The sequence below is a fragment of the Malaclemys terrapin genome, chromosome 3, assembly GCF_027887155.1.
Source record: "Malaclemys terrapin pileata isolate rMalTer1 chromosome 3, rMalTer1.hap1, whole genome shotgun sequence".
Lineage (NCBI taxonomy): Eukaryota > Metazoa > Chordata > Testudines > Emydidae > Malaclemys > Malaclemys terrapin.
The window spans coordinates 193,057,129-193,083,885 of NC_071507.1; the positions used below are offsets into that span (position 1 = coordinate 193,057,129).

The window sequence follows — 26,757 nt, forward strand, 5'->3', positions numbered from 1 at the left end:
TTACTAGCTTAAGTATTAAACTACTTTGGAGAGAAGGTGGATGAGGTAATATCCCTTATTAGACCAACTTCTGCAAGTTAAAAGTTTCACATATGCCAAGGAAATCACTCTCAGTTGAAGCACCAGAAGCCACCACTAGAATGACTGATTTAATTCTTCCTTTATTCTGCTTCATATAGGGTATCCCTAGCTCTCGCCTTCCCTTAATTCAAGTTTTTAGCATAGTTCAGGTGCATCAGATTTCCAATTCATACTCAAGTTTAGAGGTCATGATCATCTCAAATCCCATTGTGAAATATACTCTTCAATGCATATTACAAAAGATGTGGCTTTATAGCATCTAGTGCTGGAAGAGAAAAATTCCAGAACCAGGATGCCTGATGGAGAAGGTGCTACCACAGCTGCCCCACCCCGCACTTGTGGCAAGGTAGCTCTACTGGTCTCATCTAAGCCCTAGGGGCTGGGGCAAAACTATTCCCTAGATAACCAGATCCCATAGCACCCAAGGGCAACTCTATCCAATCCTACTGTCCTCATACTGTGCCAAAAGAAGCTGACATTTTTAAAAATAGCATGGAGAACTTAGTTTGTCTAATGCTAGATCTGCCAGTGCACTTAATGCAGTTTTTACCCGAAACCCATCTCTAAAACCAATTGAGGATTTAAGCAGTCTGAGGACTCAAATAGCCAGCTTATATCTGCTGCAACCTTCTCAAATATGGGCTATTCTACACAGCTTACTGGATAAAAAAAGAAGCAGCTGCTTCTTTAAGGACAGTGGGGGATGCTGCCTTCTCCAGCAGTAGGGATGCATTGATGGCTACTCAGTATCTGGGATCTTCAAGCTCACACCAACCCTCACCAGCCTGAGCCCTTCCTGCTCCTGGCCCAGGCCAGTAGCTGATCTGTGCCTCCTCTCCCTGCACAGCCATTTGCTGTTCAGATGTTTTTGGATGCATTAGCCTCTTTTGGAGATAAAGATCATAGTCTGCACTAACTGGAAAATGCTATCATGTGCCATAACAGCAAAAGCTGTATCAGTTCCAAAGGGATGAACAACATGCTGTGTTTTTTGCTTAGGAAAAAAAAGTTTGACACTTTCTAAAATTTATTTTACATATGCAAAATGTTTTCACAGAAACCAAAAACATACAATCAAAATATAAATATTTCACCAAGTTAAGGCACTAGCCATTTAAAAAATAGTCTGATCTTAAGCACATTATATACACACACACACATACATATACACAAAGGTGACTAATTCTAGATTCCCTTTATTTTCCATTCTTTCTACCCCGGAAAACTGGATGCAGCTCGCTTTGGAGCTACCACTGCCACTCTGAGTATCAGCAAGGCACCGTTCAAGAGCAACACTCAGCACTTTTGAGCTCTTTCTTCAAGCCCTGATCAGCAGGCTGGGAGTGAAGTAGCATATAGCAAATCATACTGCATCACTAAAAGGTTCAGTGGTTTTCAGAAAATACCATTAGTTTACAATAGAACTTTAAAATTGTGTTTTAATAGGTTTAGATCCAAAAAGGTACCCTTCCTCATAGGATAAAGTCCATTGGTTTTTCATATCCTTACCTAAGCCCTAAACCAAGTTTTTCTTCATGTGTTATTACAGTCATGTTTTAACCAAAGAAAGCTTTGAACCCTGAAGTAAGAGGTCCCCATTAAAAAAAAAAAATAATTAATAATCCCAAACTTGGGTCTTTAAGTGTATATGAAAGACTGCCTGTAGGTAAGTAGGGGTATATCTGAGAAATGTTTTCATATTCTTTTTAATAGTACTTTGTACTTCAAGACCTCCACCTGAGAATCTCAAAACCTTTCACAAACAAACTCACTATTAAAGTCATCTCTGCGAGGTAACCAAGTGTCAACCCAGTTCTATAGATGAGGAAACTGCGGTAGAGAAAAGTCAACTGACTTGCACAAGGCTATGCAGAAAGTCAGAAGTGGTTACAAGAACCTCGATATCCATAAACCCATTCCTGTATTTTAGATTATACCACATCCTAGTTAAACACTGAACATTGTACAACTTGACTTATATAAGTTGCAGGGGAGAACTGCCACTAGTGCTGAATTTTCTATTGCTGGTTTATTTAGATACAAGAAATTGGAATCTGTTTCCAAGAACAATCAATATACACCAGCCAGAAAACCAGTGGTCTTAAAGTCTAAGACCCAGGCCAGATTTTTCCAACTGATACAGGAGTGCAAGAATTGTAAAGAGATCACTGCTATTAAATTTAATACAAAATGCAGCCAGTTTCATTTACAAATGTTAAAATTCAGACTCCTAGCCTAGTTAGTTTATAGTTGACATTTTATTTTACAAGTGTGTAAATATCCGAATGCAAAACTAACATCTTTGTCTTGTTAAATGCCTTTTCCAGTAGGAAACACAGAATCCTTTCAGTGTAGATTCTTTTTGTGAATCTTGTGCTATTGAATTGTTAGTCAAGATGCAGAGGCAAACAGTTCAACAGGTTTTTGTCTGTACATCTTAGGAAATTTTAAATGAGTACTGTTTAAAGTGCATCATAGAATGATCAGCAAACTTGCAGATTAAACATACTACTTACTTCCAGACCCTAATATTTATGTAGTAGTGAGGTTAGGACTTCCTACATCTGCTATCCAATTAAGGGATCGTCATCCTCTTGTAGCTGAAGTCGGGAGAACGGACGTGGAGAGGACACTTTATTCTTCATTATTATTATAAGGCAGGTCAGAGTAGTTAACACTAGGAGGACACCAACAACTATTCCAATTGCTTCAGGGAGATTTATGCACCACTGGTCAACTAACAAGCACTTGGTGTTGCTGAAGGTTCCATTATTGGGCTGAGGTTTTAATCCGAGGATGTGACACATCATTGGGTAGATATCAACATTATTAATTGTGTTCTGCTTGTAGCCTTTGCGAAAAGCAGGACCGTGAGCAGCCAGGAACGGATGCATGCTTGGGAGAGCATTGTCATAGCCATGGTCACCTACTAAAAAGGAGAAATGCAAAGTTAATATAAAATTAATGTTGTAAACTAACAGAAACTAAGTTGCTTACAAACTGTCAGCTATGATATTAACTGTTGTCCATTTCTAAAAAAAGGAACAATAAAGTAATGCAACATTTATACCAATGCCTGAAAGCCCCAAGAATATTTTAATAGCAAAGTTTCCTACTTAAAAATTAACATGGCACTTTGCTGAAGTTTCTTTGGATTAGAGCACAGCCTCTATATTCCCCCCAGAAATGTGAATCCAGGCAAAAGATTTGGATTATGAAAGTGACTGTCATCACTGTCTATGATATGATAGGTTTGTAGCCAGATTTGTTCTTTTAAAAAAAAAAAAAAAAAAAAAAAAAAAAAGTGGTCAAGGTAGGTAATGTACTAATTCACAGTGATTCAGCAGAAGTTTTAACAGGCACTTGAACCTCTAGTTCACATACAGGACATGCAGCAATTTGTGGGTTTTTTTTGTTTGTTTTTTTTTTTTAAAACAGTCATTGCAGTAAAAAGCTACTTAAGACCAATTATATTGTAGATTAAGTTTTAGGATTCTAGCAGTAGGGTATGGTTGTTGTTTTTTTGGTTAAGAGTAAACAATCTTGTTTGTTTCTCTAGGGTAAACAAACCCCAGAGTATGACATTATTTAGAATGCAAACAAACAGCAACAAGCAACAACTAATCAACATAGAAACCAAACATCTTCCATGTCCTGCTATGACAGCTGTACTTTACTGGGTCACTCATGTTGTTGGTTCATGGACTGAACTCTTCAGGACCAACAGCTGGCCTCTTTTGTGCACCTGGAACCCATCTCTAGTAGTCTGCCAGCTCAGAATTTGAAGAGTTTCAGGATGCAGAGTAGAAGCACTCTTCAATTTGACCTTTATCTGCTGATCACTCTAGCAGCAGGGAATAGTGGGGTTTTATAGCAACTATTCTAGAGACACTTTTAAACTTGTATAAGATGCCAAATACAAAGCAAACACAATGGTTACCGTTTGCATATTAAATACATTGTTTCTTTCCACGGTCAACAATTCAACAATCAACCTGTGGGACTGTGGACTAGGTGTCCGTGAAAGACTGACTGAAAACTGAACAGAATTCAGCTATAGATACACAGATTTCCAAAGAGGTCCACGCCTCCATTTGAAATTTCCAAAAGGGGTCCACAAATGAAAAAAAGATTGAGAACCGCTGACTTAGGAAAAAAGTCTTTTTTGTAATATTCTTTTATGACCGACCATTCAAAAGATTAGATATATAGAAAGAATCAGAAATAGCACTAACACTGAAAGCTATGGGATAGGTCAGCAAAAGAGATCACAAAACATATGGGGTTTCCTTCTATTATACTGAATACGTATGAATATAAAAATCTTAGCTACTTATTGTGACTGGTCAGTTCTAAAAGTTTGCAGCACATTACCTTGGATAGATTCAGTCTCTGTACGTAATAGAGTCCTCATCCAAGGTTTCTTCATGATCTGAGTTACTCAACAAATTACCCATCAGACAGGGCCTTTGCAAATATCCTGTATATATCCAATTCTTGGTGGCAGTTCATTCAAAGTGCATTTTTGACAGAATCAATCAATTCAGGATTTTGATATGGGATTTTGTAATTTACCTGATCTCATGATCCAGTGACAGTCTCTCCAGTAAGATTATTTTGTTTAGCCGTTTTGTAATGTCAGTGTTGGAATAAATCATAAATTACTTTTACCAATTACTTGCTTTCATTTAAGCTAAACTTATATTTTGCTTCTATTGCTAGAAACTGGAATGGTGGCAGTGGTAGTTGGTGGTATTAGTAGAAAAACAAAGCAACATTAGAAAAATTTGGGATTCTCCATTCACTACTCCATTAAGCTGCCAATTGTGCACTCAAAAGGTATACATGGTAAAACATTCATATCTACTGTAGTTAAGTGCACAGTTTTTGGCTATCTGGTGAGCCAGACACCATCTTTCCTACACTGAGTCAGCTCAGAGCTCTTGGGTTCCCCTTTAGAAGAGATTCATGCCTTCCACTGATAATATACTGTTACCTCCAGCATAAAAGGAACACAGGACAGCTTTATATCCTATGCAACAATATGGATAAAAGTGGTGGCAGTGCCGAAGACCAATATTAAGTTAAAAGTTATTCTCATAGACAACCACTTGTTACAGTCAGATTCATCAAGGAGATAGATGGCAGTGGCAAAGTTCCAGAGCACTAAGAATTATCATGAAATGTACTACTTATGACTTAAGATAAGACAGAACTGTTTTTTTTGCAGCAGCAAGCTTATATTTTCCCTTTTTTGGTTACCCAAATATACAGAACAAAGACACTATGCTTTCACTATATCGGACTTTACTGCTCAACATATTGGTCTAAATTCTCTATCATAACTTGTGGCTACTGTGATGAAAATACTTACATTTTGTAAGTGACCCACTTTGTACAATTGTCCAGCCCTCATCTGCAACCAGAATTATGGGTTGAATGCGCTTATTGTGATGGTAATGGAATCTGTCTGGAATCTCTTCTTTAAGATACACCTTCATGGAAGTGCTGCAGTTTTTCAGTAAGTTATATACATATGTTTTGTCTGCAAAGAAAATAGACAGCATATGAAACAGCAACTATTCAGTTATGTAGTTTGTCCATTTACTGTCATTAGCCATAAGCACACTTAATGCAACTTTTAAATATTTTTTTAAGCCAAATGAGAGGGGGTGTCACCTAGGTACCCGACTGATTACTGAGGTGAACAGTGTTGATGTCATCATTTGTTTCTGCTGTAACTGTGTTCACCTTGAAAGCTCTAATGGCTTCTCAGATTTTGTTGTGGAGAAAATGAAAGTTGAGGTACAAATAGAATTTCTCTCTAACATTCAATAATCACAGATAAGAAACTGGATGATTTTTTTTTTTTTTTTACATATAAAGTGAACCCTGCATTCAGTCAGTCAGGTTTTTCTGAATTTTTCAACAACCACATCAATTCTGGCCCTATTTTGGTAGTCATCAATAACTGCTAATCTTCAGTCATGACCCTAAAATGGCATTAGGGAGGGATTCCAGCTTTCATATAGGATTGGATTTAGCTCTATCAGTTTAAGACTTGACCAATGAAATCAGGCTGTAATTGAAGGGGGATGAAAGAGGCAAAATGATAATCAAAATGATTTGGTTTAAGATATATATAAAACAAGTTATAAAGACCTAAAGCTCAGATCAGTATAATTTTCAATCCCCAGTGAAGTTCGATATTTATACAGTGCTCATTATTGTGATAAAACTGAGGTACTGACAGGGTGAGCAAAAGGAGGAAAAGCATGAATAGATTCCAAGGCCAAAAGGGACCTCTGATCACCTAGTCTGATCTCCCCTATAAAACACAGGCCATACAACTTCCCCAAAATAATTCTGAGAGCATACCATGATTTAAAAGTTTTCAGTGATGGAGAATCCACCACAACTACTTTAGAATAAGCCACACCAGAGCCCTTATTAACATCCAAAGGCATATAGCATGCAGGGTAAATATTAGCTATTCAACGAGTGCTCTTCATTACCAGAGCCCAGTTATTTTTAAGTAACCAGATACCCCTAATTTAATTTATTCATTAATCCATTATTTTCTATCTAAATAGTGCAACGTGAACTGAATTGTCTTCCCAACTCCTGTGAGTAATACACCACAATGGGAAATTTCCAGCAAGAAAGGAGACAAAGTTTAAACACTTTCTCAGTATACAACTGAAAAATATACATACTATTTCTTGGTAGTATTGCAGCAACTGGTGTCGTGTCTACTAGAGTGTAGTTACCACGGCCAATGCAGTCATCCAGTTTAATCAGCTTGTGTGGGAAACACTGGGTCATTCCATGATCACTTGTAATTATGACATTAATGTTCTCCCACAATCCCAATGTCTTGAGTTTATAAATAAGTGAACCAATGTGATTATCTACTTGTTCTAACACTTTTCTCATGTTTTCTTTATCTCCTGGTCCATATTTATGCCCACTTGCATCTGGTTCTTCCCAATAGAGGGTAGCAAAAGTAACTGGTGGGTTAGAGTTGTTCAGCCACATAGTAATGTTCTCCATTCTCTCTTCAAATGTCACTGAATAATTATACTTCATAAAAAAATGAGGTATTGTGTTATTAATTTTAACATCAGTACCAGGCCACATTGCAGCAGCACTTCTTCTATTCTCTTGCTGCTGATTTGTCACCCAAATAGGAGTTGCCTCGTTCCACCAGAAAGGATCTGTATCATTAAGCTCTGAAAACTTCTTCTTTGTATCTTCTTCATACATTGCGTTAGCCACAATGCCATGGCTTTCTTCATATAAGCCTGTCACTATGCTGTAATGGTTTGGGAAAGTTTTTGTGATAAAAGCATTTGTAACATGTTCTACCAACACACCATCCTCAATAAACTCCTGGAGATGAGGAAATCTATAGTTTTTTAGATAGTCAGCCCTGAAACCATCAAAGGACACCAGGAGTATTGAATTGTAATTAGCATTTCCACCATAACAGGCTAGAATTCCAGAAAGAAAGAGTGTGAACATTAATTTCATTGCGGACAACATTTCAAAGTGTTCCCAGCAGCCAATCTGATGTACCTGAAAAATTAAAAAGATTTTATTATACAGGCAATCTAAAATGTGTTACATTGTAGATGGCTTAGGTAGTTATGTTAAATATTTAAAATTTTTCACATCTTTCCAGAGAGGATTTTAACTGTGAGATCACTATTGGTCCAATTTTGGATTCATTGAAGTCAATGGTAAAATTTCCATTGACATCAATAGCAGCAGAATTGGCTCCTAGTTGTTTAGGTAAACACAGGAGCAATTTAACTTTTCACTTCATAAGTTCTATTAATTATAGACTAGTCATCCTAACTTTGATACCTGTAAAGATAGTGGAACAAGTTATTAAACAATCATTTTGTAATCATCTAGAAGATAATACAGCAATAGGGAACAGCTAACATGGATTTGTCAAGAACAAAATCATGCCAAACCAACCTAATTCCCTTCTTTGCTGGCCTAGTGAATATGGATAAACAGTAGATGTGATATATCCTGATTTTAGTAAGGCTTTGACACAATCCCATATCACATTCTCATAACCAAACTATGGAAACATGGTCTACTAATGAAGTTACTATATTGTGGGTGTACAACTCATTGAAAAACTACTCAAAGAGTCATTATCAATGACTCATTGTCAAAATGGGAGAATCTCTCTAGTGGGGTTCTGCAGGCATCCATTCTGGGTCCATTACTATTCAATATTATCATTAGCGACCTGGATAATGGAATGGAGAGTGTGGTTTTAAAATATGCAGACACCACCAAGCTGGGAGGGGTTGCTACCACTTTGAGGAGGACAGAATTAGAATCCAAAAGGACCTTGAAAAATTAGAGAGTTGGTCTCAAAATCGACAAGTACTACAATTAAATAACAAAAAACAAAAAAAAATTAAAATGCACAAACACACAATGGGGAATAACAGGCTACGCAGTAGTACTGCAGGGATCTGGGGGTTGTAGTGCACTGGCTCGCAAACGTTTGTATTGGTGACCCCTTTCACAGAACAAGCCTCTGAGTGCGACCCCCCCTTAAATAGATAAAAAGTTTTTAATTTATAACACCATTATAAATGCTGGAGGCAAAGCGGGGCTTGGGGTGGAGGTTGACAGCTCGCGACCCTCCATGTAATAACCTCACGACACCCTGAGGGGTCCCGACCCCCAGTTTGAGAAGCCCTGTTGTAGTGGATCACAAATTGAATATGAGCCAACAATGTGAGGCACTTGAGAAACAGGCTAATATTCTGGGGTGTATTAACAGGAGTATTGTACATAAAACATGAAGTAGTTGTCCCACTTTACTCGGCACTTGTGAGGCCTCCGCTGGAGTAGTACTGTATCCAGCTTTGGGCACTGCAAAAACTGCAGAGAGAGTCAAAAGAGCAATATAACTGATAAAAGGTTTAGAAAAGTCAGGCCTATGAGGAAAGGTAAAAAACTGGGAATATTTAGTTTTGAGAAAAGAAGACAGAGTGGGAAATTCCTGAGAAACAGACATTTAATTTGTGGCAAGATGGGGTGTCAATCTATGGACTAACTGTCTGTGTGAACCCCGCTGATGTCCACTAACAGTTTACTAATGCACTTTGATCTAGTCCTCTTTGAAAACAGGACCAGATCAAAGCACATTAACGAATTGTTAATGCACATCAGTAGGGTTCACAGACAGTTAGTCTGCAACAGGCTAGCACTAGGTGAATTTGAATGTCAGCTTGCAGAAAACTAGTTGTTTATGGACAAGTCCTTGGCTGCTGCACAAGTAACACTGCCAAATTGACCAGGAGTTCTACCTTCATCAAAGCTAGCACTTGGACTGCTACACACTACTATACCAGACTGAAAGTATGTTCTTTACAAGTCAGTTTTTTCCAGTGAGAGAGAATTTAGAGTAGTAACTTCATGCCGTAGCATAATATCATCGTCAGACCATTCATTAATCTAGAAAACAGGAATGCAAGTTCTGAAGGCATGTTTTACAAAGTTACCTAACAGACAGAGATTGGCCTGGAGCAGAGAGGATATGCTGCAATTTAGCATGGGTGGCATGAGGACTGTGTAGGAAGGACTAGGATTGCCTAATGAATTGCTAAGAAACATGATGTGAAGTTCCCGGTTGAACAGTCATCCTACAATATCATCAGATGACATATTCCTGAAGCGCAGGCCAGTCGAGCAATATTGCTTGAAGATTAATTTTAACAGCATGCTTCTGACAAACTCTACTGTACATGTGCAAGAGACAGTTTTCTGTGTTTTGTCGTTTAGCCAAATCAGGGGCAGCAAATGGTACCTCCTTCACAACTGAACTATTTCCCCTGCCAAGTTTCAAGTATCCATTTCAAACCCTGAGGTACCGGTGCTCTTAAAATTCTAAGAGATGGCTTAACTTTGTTAAAACTGCCTATTTTCCCCGTAGTTTAAGGATTTTTGTTGAAGCTTTTTACAAAAAAGTCAGCCTGAGGCAGAGATCAAGCATGAAAAATTTCAGCCTAAACTGTTTGCCAAAAGGAATAAGCAATTGAAGACAGGGGGTTATAATGGAAAGTGTTTAGCCACCTGTATAATAGGTGTTGCTACTATACAGACAGAAACATAAGCCTTGAAAACTGACATTCCCCCCCCCCCCCATTTAGTTTTTTAATATTCATGAATTTTGTGTAGTGTAATGAAAGGTGGGTGAAATAATATATCTATAGATATATAGACAGACATCTAAGGAGCCATAATTTCAATCCAAATCCTTGACCTAAAGTGGATTCTGTTTGAACAAGAAGTTTGACAAAACTATTCCCAAACCTTCAGAGTGTCAAAACTGAAGCTCTTGCAACCCCTGATTGATGCACCAGCTGTAGACATGTTTTTTTAAAGAGTAGAATTTCAGCCTGTCTTCATAAATTCTTTATGGCAACAGCCTTTGCTAGTAGATCAAGGCCAACAGCTTGTCTAGATGGGAGGTTTTGGACTGCTGTAGTTACCTGGGTGCAAAAATCCCAAATACAAACAAAACCTTAGATACCACAGTAAGAGTCACCTCAGAAATGCCGCAGGCAGATTTTTTAAACTCTTGGTCTACATTTGACCTTTTACTTCTAATTGCTGTAAAATATATTTGATAAATATTTCTATTCACATTGTGGTTATGTATACCTGTTACATCCTGGTTTTCCATTCGAGAGTCATTTCACAGGAAGAGGCTACAAACTGTTGACTATTCTTTAAGTAAGAAGTTTAGAACTGTAGTTAAATTTAGGGTCTGAATGTTTAGGTTTGCCTTTACAGATGATAAAGGTGTTATAACAATTCCCCTTACCTCTGTTAATAAAGTCGAGTAGCGGCATTAGTGACACTGGAATCCATTAAAGTCTAGTTTACTTTTCACTATATTTTCATTGTATGTGCTACTCAATTTTGAAAAATGATGCTAGACTGGCTAGTTTAACTTCCTAGTTAACATCCATTAATACAATGTGTTGCATTTGAAGTCACAATACTACAAAGGAAGGTTTAAATCCAAAACACAAAAACACAGCACCATGCTCATTGAAACATCATTAAAATAGTTTTGCATTAAAAAAAATGATCTAAAATTGGTAATTAAACTAGTATTTTTCCTCTGATATATGAAGTTAAGGGAACCTACTTGTGATTCAACACTCCAAAAAACCATAGTACTCATTTCACTTCGTGAGAAATTATTATGAAATAAGATGGCACTCTAATTTCAGAATATGTAAATCCACAAATCTTGCACACTACTCAGCTGCCATAGGCAAAGAAACAAGAGACAGGGAAAGGGGAAAAGGCAGTATCCATTTCTGGTTTACACCACCATGTGACATCTGCTTACAAAAGCATCAGCAGGAATACATTTGCTTGCATACACCGATTCTCACTAAGGTGGCCGCGCTACGCTTCCATTTTCTATTCCCAACCGGTTTCCTTAGCTGAAAATAAATCCAGACTCCATCTTCTCCAGCCACTTTACCGAAGCCATGGCATTTATTTAACACCTTTCAGTCTAAAGGATGCCAGAGCCCCTCCACACACACACACACACACACACACACACACACACTACAGTGAACAGGGATCACTTTATCTTCCCCCAAAACGCAGCCACCTCTGGGTTGAAACTGAACAACTGGCCCATAAGCCATGCCCAGCCCAGCGACACTCAGGGACGCAGTGAAGGACGCTGCATGTAACTGGCACGGCAGGCAAGGAAGGGCGGGCACCCTGCCAGGCACCCAGCCACTGGGGGGAGGGGGAGGGGAACAAGGCAAGTGCACCTCAGCAGGTACTTGGGATGGGAGGCGGGCTTACCGGGTAAGGGGATACAGGGGACACTCCCCCACCAGGCACCCGCGAGGTGGGGCCTCAGTCGGGGCGAGCACAGTACATGGGATGGGGGGTGTCTAACCCTACTGTCAAAAGATAGGGAGAGGAGACCCCTCTGCATACACCTCCCCGGGGGCGCAGCCTCCCCCAACTCGCCCCTACCACAGCCGGGAGCCCCAACTTACCGCTCCGAGTCCCCAGGCAGCGCCAGAAGGTCGCTCGCTGCTGCGCGGTTTCCTCACAAAACGAGAAACGAACGGAGCATTCGCGCCTGCGCACCGAACCCACCTCTCTTCCTTCAACGGCAGCCCCAACTGCCAAAACGGAACCGCAATACCACAGGCTATAGTCGCGGAGGGGAGGGGGGCTATTGCCGGTGGCTCTCTGGTTGGTCAGAGCGCCCTCGGCCTGTGATCTGATTGGCCTGCTGGGTTCCAGAGCGGAAAGAACATTTAATGAGCTGTTTGGCTCCTAGAGGGCGCAGGTGTGAGAGAGGGAGCTGTGTTGCGCTGCGGGCGCGCGGGCACGTGCTGGGCACTGGTGTGGGGGGAGGGGAGCAGGCAGGGCAGCGCAGCGCAGCAGACTACTGGGGGCGTGTGTCGGGTCGTGGGAAGGACAGGTGAGGGCTGAGATGCCGAGGGGTTCTGTGGGAAGCTGTGGCGGGATAAAGGTGAGGGCTGTGGTGCCGGGGGGGCGGTTCAGTGGGAAGCTATGGTGGGGTACAGGTGAGGGCTGTGGTGCCGGGGGGGGGGGCGGTTCAGTGGGAAGCTATGGCGGGATACAGGTGAGGGCTGAGGTGCCGGGCGGTTCAGTGGGAAGCTATGTCGGGATACAGGTGAGGGCTGTGGTGCCGGGCGGTTCAATGGGAAGCTATGGTGGGATACAGGTGAGGGCTGAGGTGCTGGGCGGGGGCTTCAATGGGAAGCTATGTCGGGATACAGGTGAGGGCTGAGGTGCTGGGCGGTTCAGTGGGAAGCTATGTCGGGATACAGGTGAGGGCTGAGGTGCCGGGCGGTTCAGTGGGAAGCTATGGTGGGATACAGGTGAGGGCTGAGGTGCCGGGCGGTTCAATGGGAAGCTATGGCAGGATACAGGTGAGGGCTGAGGTGCTGGGCGGGGGCTTCAATGGGAAGCTATGTCGGGATACAGGTGAGGGCTGAGGTGCCGGGGGGAGGGGGAGGTTCAATGGGTAACTATGGCGGGATACAAGTGAGGGCTGAGATGCCGGGGGTTCAGTGGGAAGCTATGGTGGGATACAGGTGAGGGCTGAGGTGCCGGGCGGTTCAGTGGGAAGCTATGTCGGGATACAGGTGAGGGCTGAGGTGCCGGGCGGTTCAGTGGGAAGCTATGGTGGGATACAGGTGAGGGCTGAGGTGCCGGGCGGTTCAATGGGAAGCTCTGGCGGGATACAGGTGAGGGCTGTGGTGTTGGGGGGGTTCAATGGGAAGCTATGGCGGGATACAGGTGAGAGCTGAGATGCCGAGGGGTTCAGTGGGAAACTATGGTAGGATACAGGTGAGGGCTGAGATGGCGGGGGTTCAATGGGAAGCTATGGCGGGATAAAGGTGAGGGCTGTGGTGCTGGGGGGGGTTCAACGGGTAACTATGGCGAGATACAAGGGAGGGCTGAGATGCCGGGGGTTCAGTGGGAAGCTATGGCGGGATACAGGTGAGGGCTGTGGTGTCGGGGGGTTCAGTGGGAAGCTATGGTGGGATACAGGTGAGGGCTGAGGTGCTGGGCGGGGGCTTCAATGGGAAGCTGTGGCGGGATGCAGGTGAGGGCTGAGATGCCAGGAGTTCAGTGGGAAGCTGTGGTGGGATACAGGTGAGGGCTGTGGTGCCGGGGGGGGGGGGGGGCGGTTCAGTGGGAAGCTATGGCGGGATACAGGTGAGGGCTGAGGTGCTGGGCGGGGGCTTCAATGGGAAGCTATGTCGGGATACAGGTGAGGGCTGAGGTGCCGGGCGGTTCAGTGGGAAGCTATGGCGGGATACAGGTGAGGGCTGAGGTGCTGGGCGGTTCAGTGGGAAGCTATGGCGGGATACAGGTGAGGGCTGTGGTGCCGGGGGGGGGGGGGGCGGTTCAGTGGGAAGCTATGGCGGGATACAGGTGAGGGCTGTGGTGCCGGGCGGTTCAGTGGGAAGCTATGGCGGGATACAGGTGAGGGCTGTGGTGCCGGCGTGGGGCTTCAATGGGAAGCTATGGTGGGATACAGGTGGAGTGTGGTGCCGGGGGGCGGGGGGTTCAATGGGAAGCTATGGCGGGATACAGGTGAGGGCTGTGGTGCCAGGGGGTTCAATGGGTAACTATGGCAGGGAGTAAGTGAGGGCTGTGATGCCAGGGTTTTTGTGTGTGTGTTTCCTCACTTATCTGCTGTTACATGAGACACAATATACCTGATTTATTGCTGTTGCAAAGTGAAATGGGGCTTGTCAGCAGAGTGAGCTCTAGGCTAGTGGATTCCTGCAGGCCAAGGCAGGATTGGGTACCTTCATGTCCCAGTGGCTTCTCTGTCTGCCACCTATGCACCCAGCTTGGCAAGCCATCCTTCCTCCGTCTTCCTTATTTCTTACATTGAAAGGAAAGGATGGGGCCCTGTTTCTTTGCTCAGTGAAAATTGAAATGTACCTTAGCAGTTTATTTTGGGAATAAACTGGTAATTTATTGAAGCTTCAATAATCTTAGTTTAACGTGATATTTAATCATGAAAATAGAGAAACAGAGCCACATTTATCTTTGGCCTAACTACCGTTCTTCAGCAGAGGTAAACAGCTAGATTTAGCTTCATTAGATTACACATGCCTCTAGTAAATTCACAATTAAACTTGTGTGAATGCAAGCCTTGTTTGCTCTTCCTTGATGAGCTTTATCCATACACTGGGGCTGGTGGGTTATGTTGATCTGCCTCTCTGTCAAAGAGTTATTTTGAGATGTAGACCTGGTATACTGCTACTATACACGAAAGCTATGAGAAAATCTATAAATGAAGTAGCACAACTCTGATTCACCCTTTTTCTTGGAATGCATATAAGAATGGCCATACTGTGTCAGACCAATGAATCATATCATAGAAGATTTGGGCTGGAAGAGACTTCAGGAGGTCATCTACTCCAACCCCCTGCTCCAGGCAGGACTAACCTCAACTAAATCATCCCAGCCAGGGCTTTGTCAAGCCGGGCCTTAAAAACCTCTAAGGATGGAGATTCCACCACCTCCGTAGGTAACCCAGTCTAGTGCTTCACCACCCTTCTAGTGAAATAGTTTTTCCTAATATCCAACCTAGACCTCCCCCACTGCAACTTGAGACCATTGCTCCTTGTTCTGTCATCTGCCACCACTGAGAACAGACTAGCTCCATCCTCTTTGGAATCCCCCTTCGGGTAGTTGAAGGCTGCTATCAAATCCCCCCTCATTCTTCTCTTCTGCAGACTAAATAAACCCAGTTCCCTCAGCCTCTCCTCATAAGTCATGTGTCCCAGCTCCCTAATCATTTTTGTTGCCCTCTGCTGGACTTTCTCCAATTTGTCCACATCCTTTCTGTAGTGGGGGGCCCAAAACTGGATCCAATACTCCAGATGTGGACTTACCAGTGCCGAATAGAGGGGAATAATCACTCCCTCAGTCTGCTAGCAGTGCTCCTACTAACGCAGCCCAATATGCCGTTTACCTGTTTGGCAAGAAGGGAAAACAGTTAACTCATATCCAGTTTCTTGTCCACTGTAATCCCCAGGTCCTTTTCTGCAGCACTACCGCTTAGCCAGTCGGTCCCCAGCCTGTAGTAGTGCATGGAATTCTTCCAACCTAAGTGGAGGACTCTGCACTTGTCCTTGTTGAACCTCATCCGATTTCTTTTGGCCCAATCCTCCAATTTGTCTAAGTCACTCTGGACCCTATCCCTACTCTCCAGCATATCTACCTCTCCCCCCAGCTAAGTATCATCCATGAACTTGCTGAGGGTGCAATCCATCCAGTCATCCAGATCATTAATGAAGATGTTGAACAAAACCGACTCCTGGGGCACACTGCTTGATACCGGCTTCCAACTAGACATCAAGCTGTTGATCACTACCCATTGAGCCCAATGATCTAGCCAGCTTTCTATCCACCTTATAGTCCATTCATCCAGCCCATACTTCTTTAACTTGCTGGCAAGCATGCTGAGGGAGACTTATCAAAAGCTTTGCTAAAGTCAAGATATATCATATTCACTACTTTCCCCTTATCCACAGAGCCAGTTATCTCATCATCGAAGGCAATCAGGTTGGTCAGGCATGACTTGCCCTTGGTGAAGCCATGTTGACTGTTCCTGATCACCTTCCTCTCCTCCAAGTGCTTCAAAATGGATTCCTTGAGGACCTCCATGATTTTTTCCAGGGACTGAGGTGAGGCTGACCTGTCTGTAGTTCCCTGAATTCTCCTTCTTCCCTTTTTTAAAGATGGGCACTATATTTGCCTTTTTCAGCCAGGACCTTCCCCGGTCGCCACAAGTTTTCAAAGATAATGGCTAATGGCTCTGCAATCACATCAGCTAACTCCCTCAGCACCCTCGGATGCATTGTATCCGACCCCATGAACTTGTGTATGTCCAGCTTTTCTAAATAGTCCTTAACCTATTCTTTCACCGCTGAGGGCTGCTCACCTCCTTCCCATACTGTGCTGCCCAGTGCAGCAGTCTGGGAGCTGACCTTGTCTATTAAGACCAAGGCAAAAAAAGCACTGAGTACTTCAGCTTTTTCCCCATCATCTGTCAGTAGATTTGCCTCCCCCATTCAGTAAGGGTCCCACACTTTTCCTGATCTCCTTCTTCTTGCTAACATACCCATAGAAACCCTTTTTGTTACCCTTCACATTCCTTGCTAGCTGCAACTCCAATTTTTCTTTGGCCTTCCTGATTACACCCCTTCATGCTTGAGCAATATTTTTATACTCCTTCATCCTAGTCATCTGTCCAAGTTTCCACTTCTTGTATGTTTCCTTTTTGTGTTTAAGCTCACCGAAGATTTCTCTGTTAAGCCAAGCTGGTCACCTGTCATATTTGCTATTCTTTCTGCACATTGGGATGGTTTGTTCCTGTGCCCTCAATAAGGCTTCTTTAAAATACAGCCAGCTCTCCTGGACTCCTTTCCCCCTCATATTAGCCTCCCAGGGAATCCTGCCCATCAGTTCCCTGAGGGAGTCAAAGTCTGCTTTTCTGAAGTCCAGGGTCCATATTTTGCTACACTCCTTTCTTCCTTTTGTCAGGATCCTGAACTCGACCATATCATGGTCACTGCTGCCCAGGTTGCCACCCACTTCTACTTTCCCTACCAACTTTTCCGTGTTTGTGATCAGCAGGTCAAGAGGAGCATGGCCCCCAGTTGGTTCGTCCAACACTTGCACCAGGAAGTTGTCCCCAACACTCTCCAAAAACTTCCTGGATTGTCTGTGCACTGCTGTATTGCTCTCCCAGCAAATGTCAGTCCCCCATGAGAACTAGGGCCTGCGCTCTGGAAACTTTAGTTAGTTGTCCGAAGAAAGCTTCGTCTACTTCATCCTCCTGGTTTGGTGGTCTATAGCAGATGCTCACCACGACATCACCCTTGTTGTTCTCGCCTCTAAACTTAACCCAAAGACACTCAACAGGCTTTTCTCCAGTTTCATACTGGAGCTCTGGGCAATCATACTGCTCCCTTACATACAGTGCAACTCCTCCACCTTTTCTCCCCCGCCTGTCCTTCCTGAACAGTTTATACCCATCCATGATTGTGCTTCAGTCATGTGAGTATGACATGGTCCATCTGGCTCAGTATCCTGTCTTCTGACAGCAGCCAGTGCCAGATGCTTCAGAGGAAATGAACAGAACAGGGAAATTAATGAGTGATCTATCCCCGCTTGTCCAGTCCCAGCTTCTAGCAGTTAGAAGTTTAGGAATACCTGGAGCATGGGATTGCATCCCTGATCACCTTGGCTAATTGCCATTGATAGACCTGTCCTCCCTGGACATACCTAATTCTTTTTTTTAACCCATTTATACTTTTGGCCTTCATATCTCCTGGCAACGAGTACCACAGGTTGATGGTTGTTGTATGAAGTACTTCCTTATGTTTATTGTAAATCTGCTGCCTATTAATTTCATTGGGTGACCCGTAGTTCTTGTGTTATGTGATGGGGTAAATAACACTTACTTATTCATTTTCTCCACACCATTAATGATTTTATAAACCTTTACCATATTTCCCCTTAGTCATCTCTTTTCTAAGATGAATAATCCCAGTCTTTGTAATCTCTCCTCGTATGGAAGCTGTTCCATACCCTAATCATTTTTGTTGCCCTTCTCTGTACCTTTTCCAATTCTAATATATCTTTTTGAGATGGAGTGACCAGCACTGCACACAGTATTCAAGGTGTGGTAAACCACAGAAGTGTATAAATCGTCCCAGGTGAATTCAGATAAAAATGATAAATAGGTTGAACGTTGGCAGCTGCTCAGACTTAAAAAACAACAACACAGAAACCTTGATTTGAATCTGACATAGTGATAAGTATTTATGTACATGAATTACTGCATGCCCATTTTTCAGTAGAAAAAGGATATGTCCCTTATAAGTGACCTTACTGTATTCTCGTAAAAAGCTATTTGCCATTTTATAACATAGGAAATTTAAGGGAGCGGGAGACCGTGCAGAAACAAGAGGAGGGAGCTCCCAGCCCTTTAACCTCCTTAATCTTTGTATATATTTTGCTGTTTTTCATACCAACCAGGCATTTAACCAGCCTCTAACATACTCCTTAAAGTAGAAGCATTCTATTTATACAATGATCCAGATAGATTTTCAGAGTTAAAAGGATATTCCTATTGGCTTTAATTCCACAAAGCACTTACTCATGTGCTTAATCTTAAAAATGTGAGTAATCACATCCCTGTACACCAAAACATTTAAGCATGTGCTTAAATCCTATTGAAGTTATTGGAAGTTAAGTCTACTTTATTTGCCCAGTTTAACCCATGTGAGAGGAAGCATGCCTTGATTATATATACTTTTAAAATGTCTTAGCACTTGAACATCGAACCTTAAATACTAGTCTAGACAAGACCTTTAAAACCCATTTATTCCACAATGCCTTCAAAAATGAGTCAGCAATAATATTTATTTTATTTTTATTTATAAAAATAAAGTAAAAACAAGGAACTAGCAAGCCATGTCCCTTTTGTCACTGAGACCACTTTGCTTGTATGTTGTGTTCCAATCTCCAACTTTTCACCTGTTTAGATTGCAAAGGGCTTTCAGGAAGGGACTGTCTTTTTCTAAATCTATACAGCACCTAACACATATTTTAGTCCACTGCAATAAAAATAATAATACTTTGTCTCAAAAAGCTCCGTATAAGATTACTGGTGTTACAGGTGCTTTTCTTCATCCATTTGCAAAAGATATATTGGTTACAAAATACCTCAGTTCTTGACTAGACCTATTAAGAAAATAGGGAGGACTGCAGGCTGGGAACCACGGTCCATTAATGAAAAACAATTCCTAGCTAACTTTTGATTTTGGTTCAAATAAAAACAAAATGTGAAATTTTACTAGCTCAGACAACTGCATAAATTTGTTCTTAAATTTCAGGGAATACCATTTCCTTAAAAATCACACATTTCCCTACTACTATTCTTTTACCAATAATAATTAGATTGCTATAACTGAACTTCTAGAGGAAAAAATATTTGTCTGTATTTTTTCAGTTTATTTTATGCATTGGGCAGAACTTTGTGTATAGTTAGTTCTATATTTTCCCCCTGAACAGTCTGTTAGTCAGTTTCCCCTGGTGTTTGTGGATCTTGCACACAGCTGATGGGAGAGAAACCACAAAAGTATTAGAAAATGTGATTTATAAAAGCATAAAGTGGCAGGTGTAGAACCTGCAACTATTTTTAATTTGATTAAATTAATTAGATTTCAAGTTGATAGTGTCCCTTTAATCTGAAGAAATAAATGTAAAAGGAGACCTACCCGCACAGGTCCTCCTACTCCCTATGAAATGATACTCCTAAGGTCACATGTGTGTGGCTGTCAGTTATATTTCACAACGACATCCTGTGTTCTCTTGTGGCTGTATAGTTTGATCTGCAAGAAGCAAGGTCGTGAGTAAATGTCACACAAGAATTGTAGACTTCTGCTGAAGTCTTGGCATGCAGGATGTTTGGTTCTTTTTTCAATCCATTTTTTGCATTTGTGGGGCTGGAGATGAGGGGTTTGGGGTTCAGGCTGCCCCGAAGCTGCGACGGGGAGAGAAAACTCCCCCCAGCTCTCCCTCCCTGCAGCAGCACCTGGGGTGGGGAGGAGGGGTGCCTCTCCCTGCCACAGCAAGTCCGGGCCGGGTATGGTTTGGGGCTGCAGGAGACGCGCCTCTCCCACGACCGCTGCAGGGCCGGGCTGGGTTGGGACCGGGGAATGGGCGTGTCTCCCCCAGCCGCGGCAGGGCTGGGCTGGGCTGGGTCCAGGGAGGGGCACATCTCACCAAACTGTGGCACGTCCATGGCTGGGCTGTGGCTAGGGTTGGGGGAGAGGAATCTCTTCCCCCCCACAGCTCTGAGTGCCTGCTCAGTGTTTAATAAGTTGCTGCGCGGCAATGCAGCTTAGAGGGAAGTTAGGTTGGAATCTGCTCCTGCACCCCAACCCCGTACCCCAGCCCTGCATCCCCTCCCGCACCATAACTTCCAGAGCCTGCACACCTGCCCTGAGCCCCCTTCCATAGCCTGCACCTCCTCCTGCACCCGAACCCTTTGCCCCAGCCCAGAGCCCCTTCTTGCACTCAAAACCCCTCTCCTTGGCCCCACCCTAGAGCCCACACCCTAGCTGGAGCCCGCATCCCCTCCCACACCTCAACCCCCTGCCTCAGCTGTGAGTCTCTTGGCCCCAGCCTGGAGCCCCCCTCCTGCACCCGAAACCCCTCATCCCCAGCCCTACCCCAGAGCCCATACCCTCAGCCCTGCCCCAGCTTGGAGCTCCCTCTTACACCTCATTTCTGGCCCCACCCTGGAGCCCTCACCTCCTCCCACACTCCAACCCCCTGCCCCAACCCAGTGAAAGTGAGAGAGGGTGGGGGAGAGCGAGTGACGGTGGGAGGGGGAATGGTGTGAGTGGGATGCGGGGCCTCTGAGAAGGGTCGAGTTGGGGCCTCTGAGAAGGGGCAGAGCCTCAGGGAAGGAATTTGGCAGGGGTGTTCGGTTTTGTGCGATTAGAAAGTTGGCAACCCTAGGCAGGATGCACAGGCCATCCTGAGCTGTAACACTTCCTCGGCCAGAAATTGCTCATCTATCACACTCAGTCCAAAAAAGAAGCCTTCTCAGGACTTGTGGGTGCTCTGGATCTCTGAAAGTCAGAATACTTATTTTGGTGCTTAAGTGTAGGCATCCATATTTGAACAGTTTGGCTACATTATACAGTATTTTGAGTGGGTGGTTGGGCAGGGAGGTAACTGTGTGAAGGCATTGCGTCTTTAATCTTTGTGGAGGTGGACAGTGGAGAGACGAGGGAAGGCAAATATTTTACACTAAGCAAAACTTGATGCTGCAGGTTATGCTTCCTGTCTCATGGCGGGTTACAGTGTTGGACAAAGATCCCAGTCTTCATGTGATGTTTAATGCAAGGTTAGTAGTGAATAAAACCTCAGCCATTCACAATTTGATAAGAGATGAGGCAATAACCTTTTATGTACAGCCAAAACCTGGGCTGGATGTTACTGCAGAATCCAGGTACATGATATTATTGTCAACCAGGCATTTGGTGCAGTGTCAATTAAAGTGGGATCATCAGGAAGTTGGTATGGCTGTAGTGTTGACATCCAGCCTAACAGGTAGAAGGAGATAAGTATAATAGTTATGCAATTTCTTAAACAAACATTATTGAATTAAGTTTAAATATTTTAGGAGTTGATTGTATTAAACATGCAATTTTTTATTATTGTGGCTTTGTATGGAACTTCTTTGGGAGGAAGACAGGATTAATGCAATCTCTGGGAAGTACTGTGGGCTTCAAAAGACTGTGTTGAACAATGTAGCAGACATGAATGATCTCTTGGGACAATATATGTTAAGTGGAATTCCTAGGCAGTTTTTGGGAGGAGGGGATTGCAAATTCCCATCTAGGGACTTAGTCTTTGAAGCTTCACCCTGAGGGGGGAACTTTTGTCTTCTGATCATCTGTTACATGAGGCTCTTCAAAGATAAACTATATAAAGGAATAAATGTACTCCTGAGGTGCTTGTTCTGAGTTGAAGCTGTGATGGATTTGTGACCACAGGAAAAACCCCTGTGTGCAATTTGAAGGACTAATCACCAACCAAAGCCCTTGTTGGTGTGAGAGGGTGATTTCTGGTAAGCTTATTAGCATGCATCAAGATTCTTTTTTTTTTTTTTTTTTAATGTTTTCTCTTTAACGCTTTTACCTTAAGAATAAATGTGCTTGCTTAGAAAGAGCTGCATGGTAACTTAACTGTGGCAATTATACTGTATACCATCTCTGAGGAGAAAAGTAAAGCAGGCTGGCTTAGGCAGCCTGTCTTCCCTGGAGTGGTCACAGTATACACAGGGAACTGTGTAGTCTGGAAATACCCTGGTCAGGAAGGAGAGAGACGCGGATCATCACCCAAGACTGGTTACGATTGGGAAGCCAGGAGCCTAGAATGGGTGCCCTTCCTGAATCAAGGAGGGAGAATACAGATGCAGGCCCCTGAATTGTGACAGTAATGAACCCCCAAATTAGGTCTAACATAATGTCAAAGTAAAAAGATTGTCCTTGTCCCAGAGAACTCATAGTCTAGGTTCTGACAAGATGCAACAAGTTTGTGTTATCAAGAGCCTAACATATTATTCTTATTTCACCTCCACTGCATGTTGAGCCAGAATCTTCATGGACCTGTTCGCAAAGATTCCTAGATCTTTTTCTGGAAAAGCTTCAAAACTCAAATAGAAAACCTATGGAGTATTAGGTGAGTATTGAGAAAAATAAATTCACTACAGATTTTCAAAGGCTTGGACAAATTTGAGCTTTCATATAATACTTTGTAAACTAGACAGTCTAAATAGCCATCAAATGTCACGATTCCACTAGTGATGGCTGTGTCGAATGCAAATTAGGTGTCCAATCCTGTGAGGTGCTGAGATCCTCCAATAACCTTGCAATATGTGATCGCTGAGCATGTTCAGCATCTTCCAGTTACAGGCTCTAGTTTTCATTGAATGTTTCCAAGAATGTTGTTTGCCTCATTTTAATCATTCATTTCCCAAACTTCTCTTTTCTTATAGTTAGAATTAAAATCTTTTGTTCACCCATTTTCAGTTCTGACTTTTGCTACTATTACCTTTTTAAAATGTTGGGCTAGATGATTTACTGATGTAAAGCTCCATTGACTTCACCAGCTAAGGATCTGGCCCTTAACTTTTACTTCAGTAAGTTCCTCCTAATGCATTAAAGTCTGTCCATTGTAGTGCAGGAAAAAAAATTAAGGGCTGCAACAGAGTTAAAATTATAGTTACCCCCCGAGTGACCTTACAAACATACACCCTAAGTAGTTTTTCTCTTTGTACAAATGAAAGGGCAGATCCTCAGCTAGTTTAAGTCAGAGCAACTCAGTTGAATCATGTCTCTGATTTTCTTGTCTTTATCTAGTTAGTAATACAGGCTGCTTCATTATTTCATATTGATTTTTTGTATATGAAGAATAGGGCATTTAAAATAACTAATTTAGCATTTTGGTCATATTCCACGGACAGTTCATAGAACAGTGGAGTACGTGAAAGCATTATCAGACCCCTTGGTTGAACACTCTATGGGCAGATTCAGCGATAGTGCTGTAAGGTGAAACTCTGTGTCCAGTGGATTACAGTGGGATCAGAATCAAAGGGAGGGTGAAAAGGGTGCAAAGAGGAGCCACAAAAAATATTCAAGGACTGGGAAAAATGCCTCAGAGTGATAAACTGAAGGAGCTCCATCTGTTTAGTTTATCAAAAAGATCAAAAAGTATCTTGATTACAGCGTATAAGTACCTTTATAGAGAGAAAATACTGGTAGTAATGTGCTCTTTAATACAACAGAGAAAGGCACAATGGGAACTACTGTCTGGAAGTTAAAGGCAGACAAATTCAAATCCGAAAAAAGCACACCTTTTTAACAGCGAGGTTGATTGACTAATGGAACAAACTACCAAAGGAAGTGGTGGATTTTCCATCTCTTGAAGTCTTCAAGAAGATATACTTTAATTAAACACAAATTATTGGGCTCAGTACAGGGATAACTGGGTGAAATTCCATAGCCTCTATTATACAGTAAGTCAGACTATATGATTGAAAGGTCTGCTCTGGTCTAAAAAAATCTGTGAATCTATGAAAAAATACAGTACCAGACTTGTTGAGTCTGGATGGTCTAAACAAGCAACTCGGCCTGCCTAACGTATATTATCTCAAAGAAAGAGAATGAATTATGAAAAGAAAAATACTTTTTACCCATTGACATTTTTACCCATTGATAATAACTTGGTTTTACCCATACTAACTGCGAAGTCATAGTCAGAATCATTTTAATTAATTGACTTTTCAGTGTATTTGAACACAAAAGTTTGAGGTGAAGATAAAGCCGTAAGGTGAAAAGGGGGTGTCTGTTCTTCATTTCCCAGATTTATTTTGAATAAATACTTTCTTAGATGCAGAGAGAGGGCCAGATTCTTCACTGCTTTGCACCTTATATAGTCCTTTATACTGTGCAAAGTAGATATAAAATGCTATCCGATCAGAGTAGCATTCTACACCATTTTGCACACACTTTACACAGGTATAAATTGTATACCAATTTTTGTTAGATTGTGAGTTTTTTGGAGCAGGAACTCTCATTTATTATATCTGTACAGGACCTGGCACACTAAGGCCCAACTTGGTTGTGACCAATATAAATGTTAAAAAACAATAATGAATAAAAAGCATAAATAACTAAAGGGCAAGAGAGTGGAGTCAAGTCCCGGTCTTCCAGAGCAATGAAGCACTGGGGGTGGGGAAAGAGAAGTGGTAAAAGGGATTTTATTATTCAAAAGTGTGAAACACCAAGTTTTAAACTGTTGCATAATATTTGTATTTTACCTGCCTTCTTGTTCATTTCCAGCAGGTGCTGCTACTTACTGCAATTGCTTTCTCTGCAAAAAACTGATCGTGGTGATTTAGGTCTGTAGAAGCTGCATGTTGGTTCTCCTCTAAAGCAGTCATCAGTGGTGATGATAGTTTTTCTTTTTTTCCCTTCTCAGTGATTTTTAAGACTGGGTAGCAGCAGGGAGAGGACGAGGGAAGCATTTTGATGGTCTTAGAGGATCTGATCCTTCAAGCACTCTATGCATAAGGTATCTCTTCAAATCAATGGGAGTCATGCCCAGAGAGTTCTTGCAGCACGGAATTCTTCATCAGAGAAGTCTTTGAACAGCACAGGTTAAACAGCAAAGTGCATCTATGTTCTTGAAAAGCTTGAAAACACACAAAGCATTTTCTTAAAAGCAAGAAAATTTGCAAACCAAATAAAAATGTCATACAAAACCAATGGGCTCCTCTCCTTCCCATCCCTCCCAGGTTCTTTGGGCTGTATATAACAGAATAACAAACAATAAGCTCTAACAAAGGTCCAAAAAGCCAGGAAGGCACATTAAAGAAGGGGTAAGTTTGGAGAAGGATGGACTGAGGCAGCTGTTGTAGGGCAACACATTTCATTCCGCAAGATGAATATGGAAAGAGATGCTTCTACCGCAAAGCCTTTTAAAAATGTTACTGTTGAAATAACATTTCTGAACTCAACTGCAGCTTTCAGGTGCTCTCTCTCCATCCCCACCCATCTTCCCCTGAGATACACCTTGGGTTTTATAAGGTGGGGGTGGATCCACACAGTATGCTGTATAAAATTCAGAGGGATAAAGAAAACAAGTCATAAGGCATGACCCTACTTCCCTCGTGCACCCAAACATTCCATTTAAGTCAATGGCTGTGTTGGGTGTGCATTTGAGGCCATATCCACTGCTCTAGTGCTCAGCCCAAGTAGCAGACTTGTGTGCTGGGATTGTTGCACATTTTCATTAAGTTGCCCTGCGGAAGCATCTTAGCATATCTGCTCTATGTGTGAGACCAGCTGAAGGTTTCCTACAGCTGAAGATCACCTGGCTTTTGCAACCATTGCCTGTCCCTTTTTATTCAGGGAGCTCTCATGAAGCTGAGTTCTTGTGCTGTACAACTCCCTGCTTTGAATTCAGCCCTCTTATGGAGTGCAATTGCACTGGTTTCACCACCAGGGGGACCTCCACATTCATAGAGGAGGAAACAGGGTGTTTGCCTAGGACTGTGGAATCAAACCCTTAATATAGTTTTTGGGAGCTGTGTAGATTTAAGAGCCCATCAGAATGTCAGTGGTGCCAATTCTCATGATTGTATTGCAAGTTTTGCAATATCTGGTGTGAGATCCTGGATGCGTTTAATGACAAAGCTCCCATTGACTTCAACGGAGCCAGAATTTAACCCTTCATGTTTTATTTGAAGCCCCAGGTCCGAAAGACAAATGATTATTCAAGAATTTCAGCTTTCATTTTAAAAATGTAAGTTTCTAACCTTCATGATTGCACAGAAAAGCATGAAAACAGGACCCAATAACTTGTGAGGTTTGAAAAACAGAAAGTAAAAGAACCCTATATTTATTTGAAAATCTCATGATTTGTAAGCCAATCTCATGGTTATGGGAGCCTGACATGATTTTTCCTGATGTTTGATATATGTTTGATAATTTTTTAATT

At 42.4% G+C, this 26,757-nt stretch overlaps 2 protein-coding genes across 5 annotated transcripts in view; one reads left to right on the plus strand and one right to left on the minus strand.

Moving 5' to 3' along the window:
* Window positions 1–1,090: 1,090 nt before the first annotated feature.
* Window positions 1,091–12,283, minus strand: ENPP4 (ectonucleotide pyrophosphatase/phosphodiesterase 4). Its single transcript, XM_054021266.1, has 4 exons — window positions 12,159–12,283; window positions 6,798–7,659; window positions 5,456–5,626; window positions 1,091–3,010 (listed from the first exon to the last, which is right to left on the minus strand). The coding sequence occupies exons 2-4, from the start codon at window positions 7,624–7,626 to the stop codon at window positions 2,649–2,651; spliced, it is 1,362 nt and encodes a 453-aa protein (XP_053877241.1). The 5' UTR covers window positions 7,627–7,659; window positions 12,159–12,283; the 3' UTR covers window positions 1,091–2,648.
* A 258-nt stretch (window positions 12,284–12,541) lies between these two features.
* CLIC5 (chloride intracellular channel 5) overlaps window positions 12,542–26,757 on the plus strand; it is a 140,205-nt gene continuing 125,989 nt past the window's right edge. For 2 of the 4 annotated variants that reach the window (XR_008444436.1, XM_054023318.1), the window contains exons 1-3: window positions 12,542–12,592; window positions 22,850–22,935; window positions 25,237–25,414. Coding sequence is in view for 3 of the 4 variants with exons in the window: in XM_054023318.1 (XP_053879293.1) it covers window positions 25,321–25,414 (94 nt within the window). In the remaining variant the exon portion in view is untranslated. Of the gene's footprint in view, window positions 12,593–21,540; window positions 21,596–22,247; window positions 22,322–22,849; window positions 22,936–25,236; window positions 25,415–26,757 lie in introns of those variants that run through there. The other 2 variants (XM_054023319.1, XM_054023321.1) reach the window with 2 other exon arrangements.

Coding starts and splice junctions, on each gene's coding strand:
- ENPP4 (XM_054021266.1), bottom strand. CDS start 7,626: ATGTTGTCCGCAATGAAATTAATGTTCACACTCTTTCTTTCTGGAATT. Junction 5,627..6,797: donor TGCAATACTACCAAGAAATA/GTATGTATATTT, acceptor TTTTCTTTGCAG/ACAAAACATATGTATATAAC. Junction 3,011..5,455: donor AAGTGGGTCACTTACAAAAT/GTAAGTATTTTC, acceptor TCTCCTTTTTAG/TAGGTGACCATGGCTATGAC.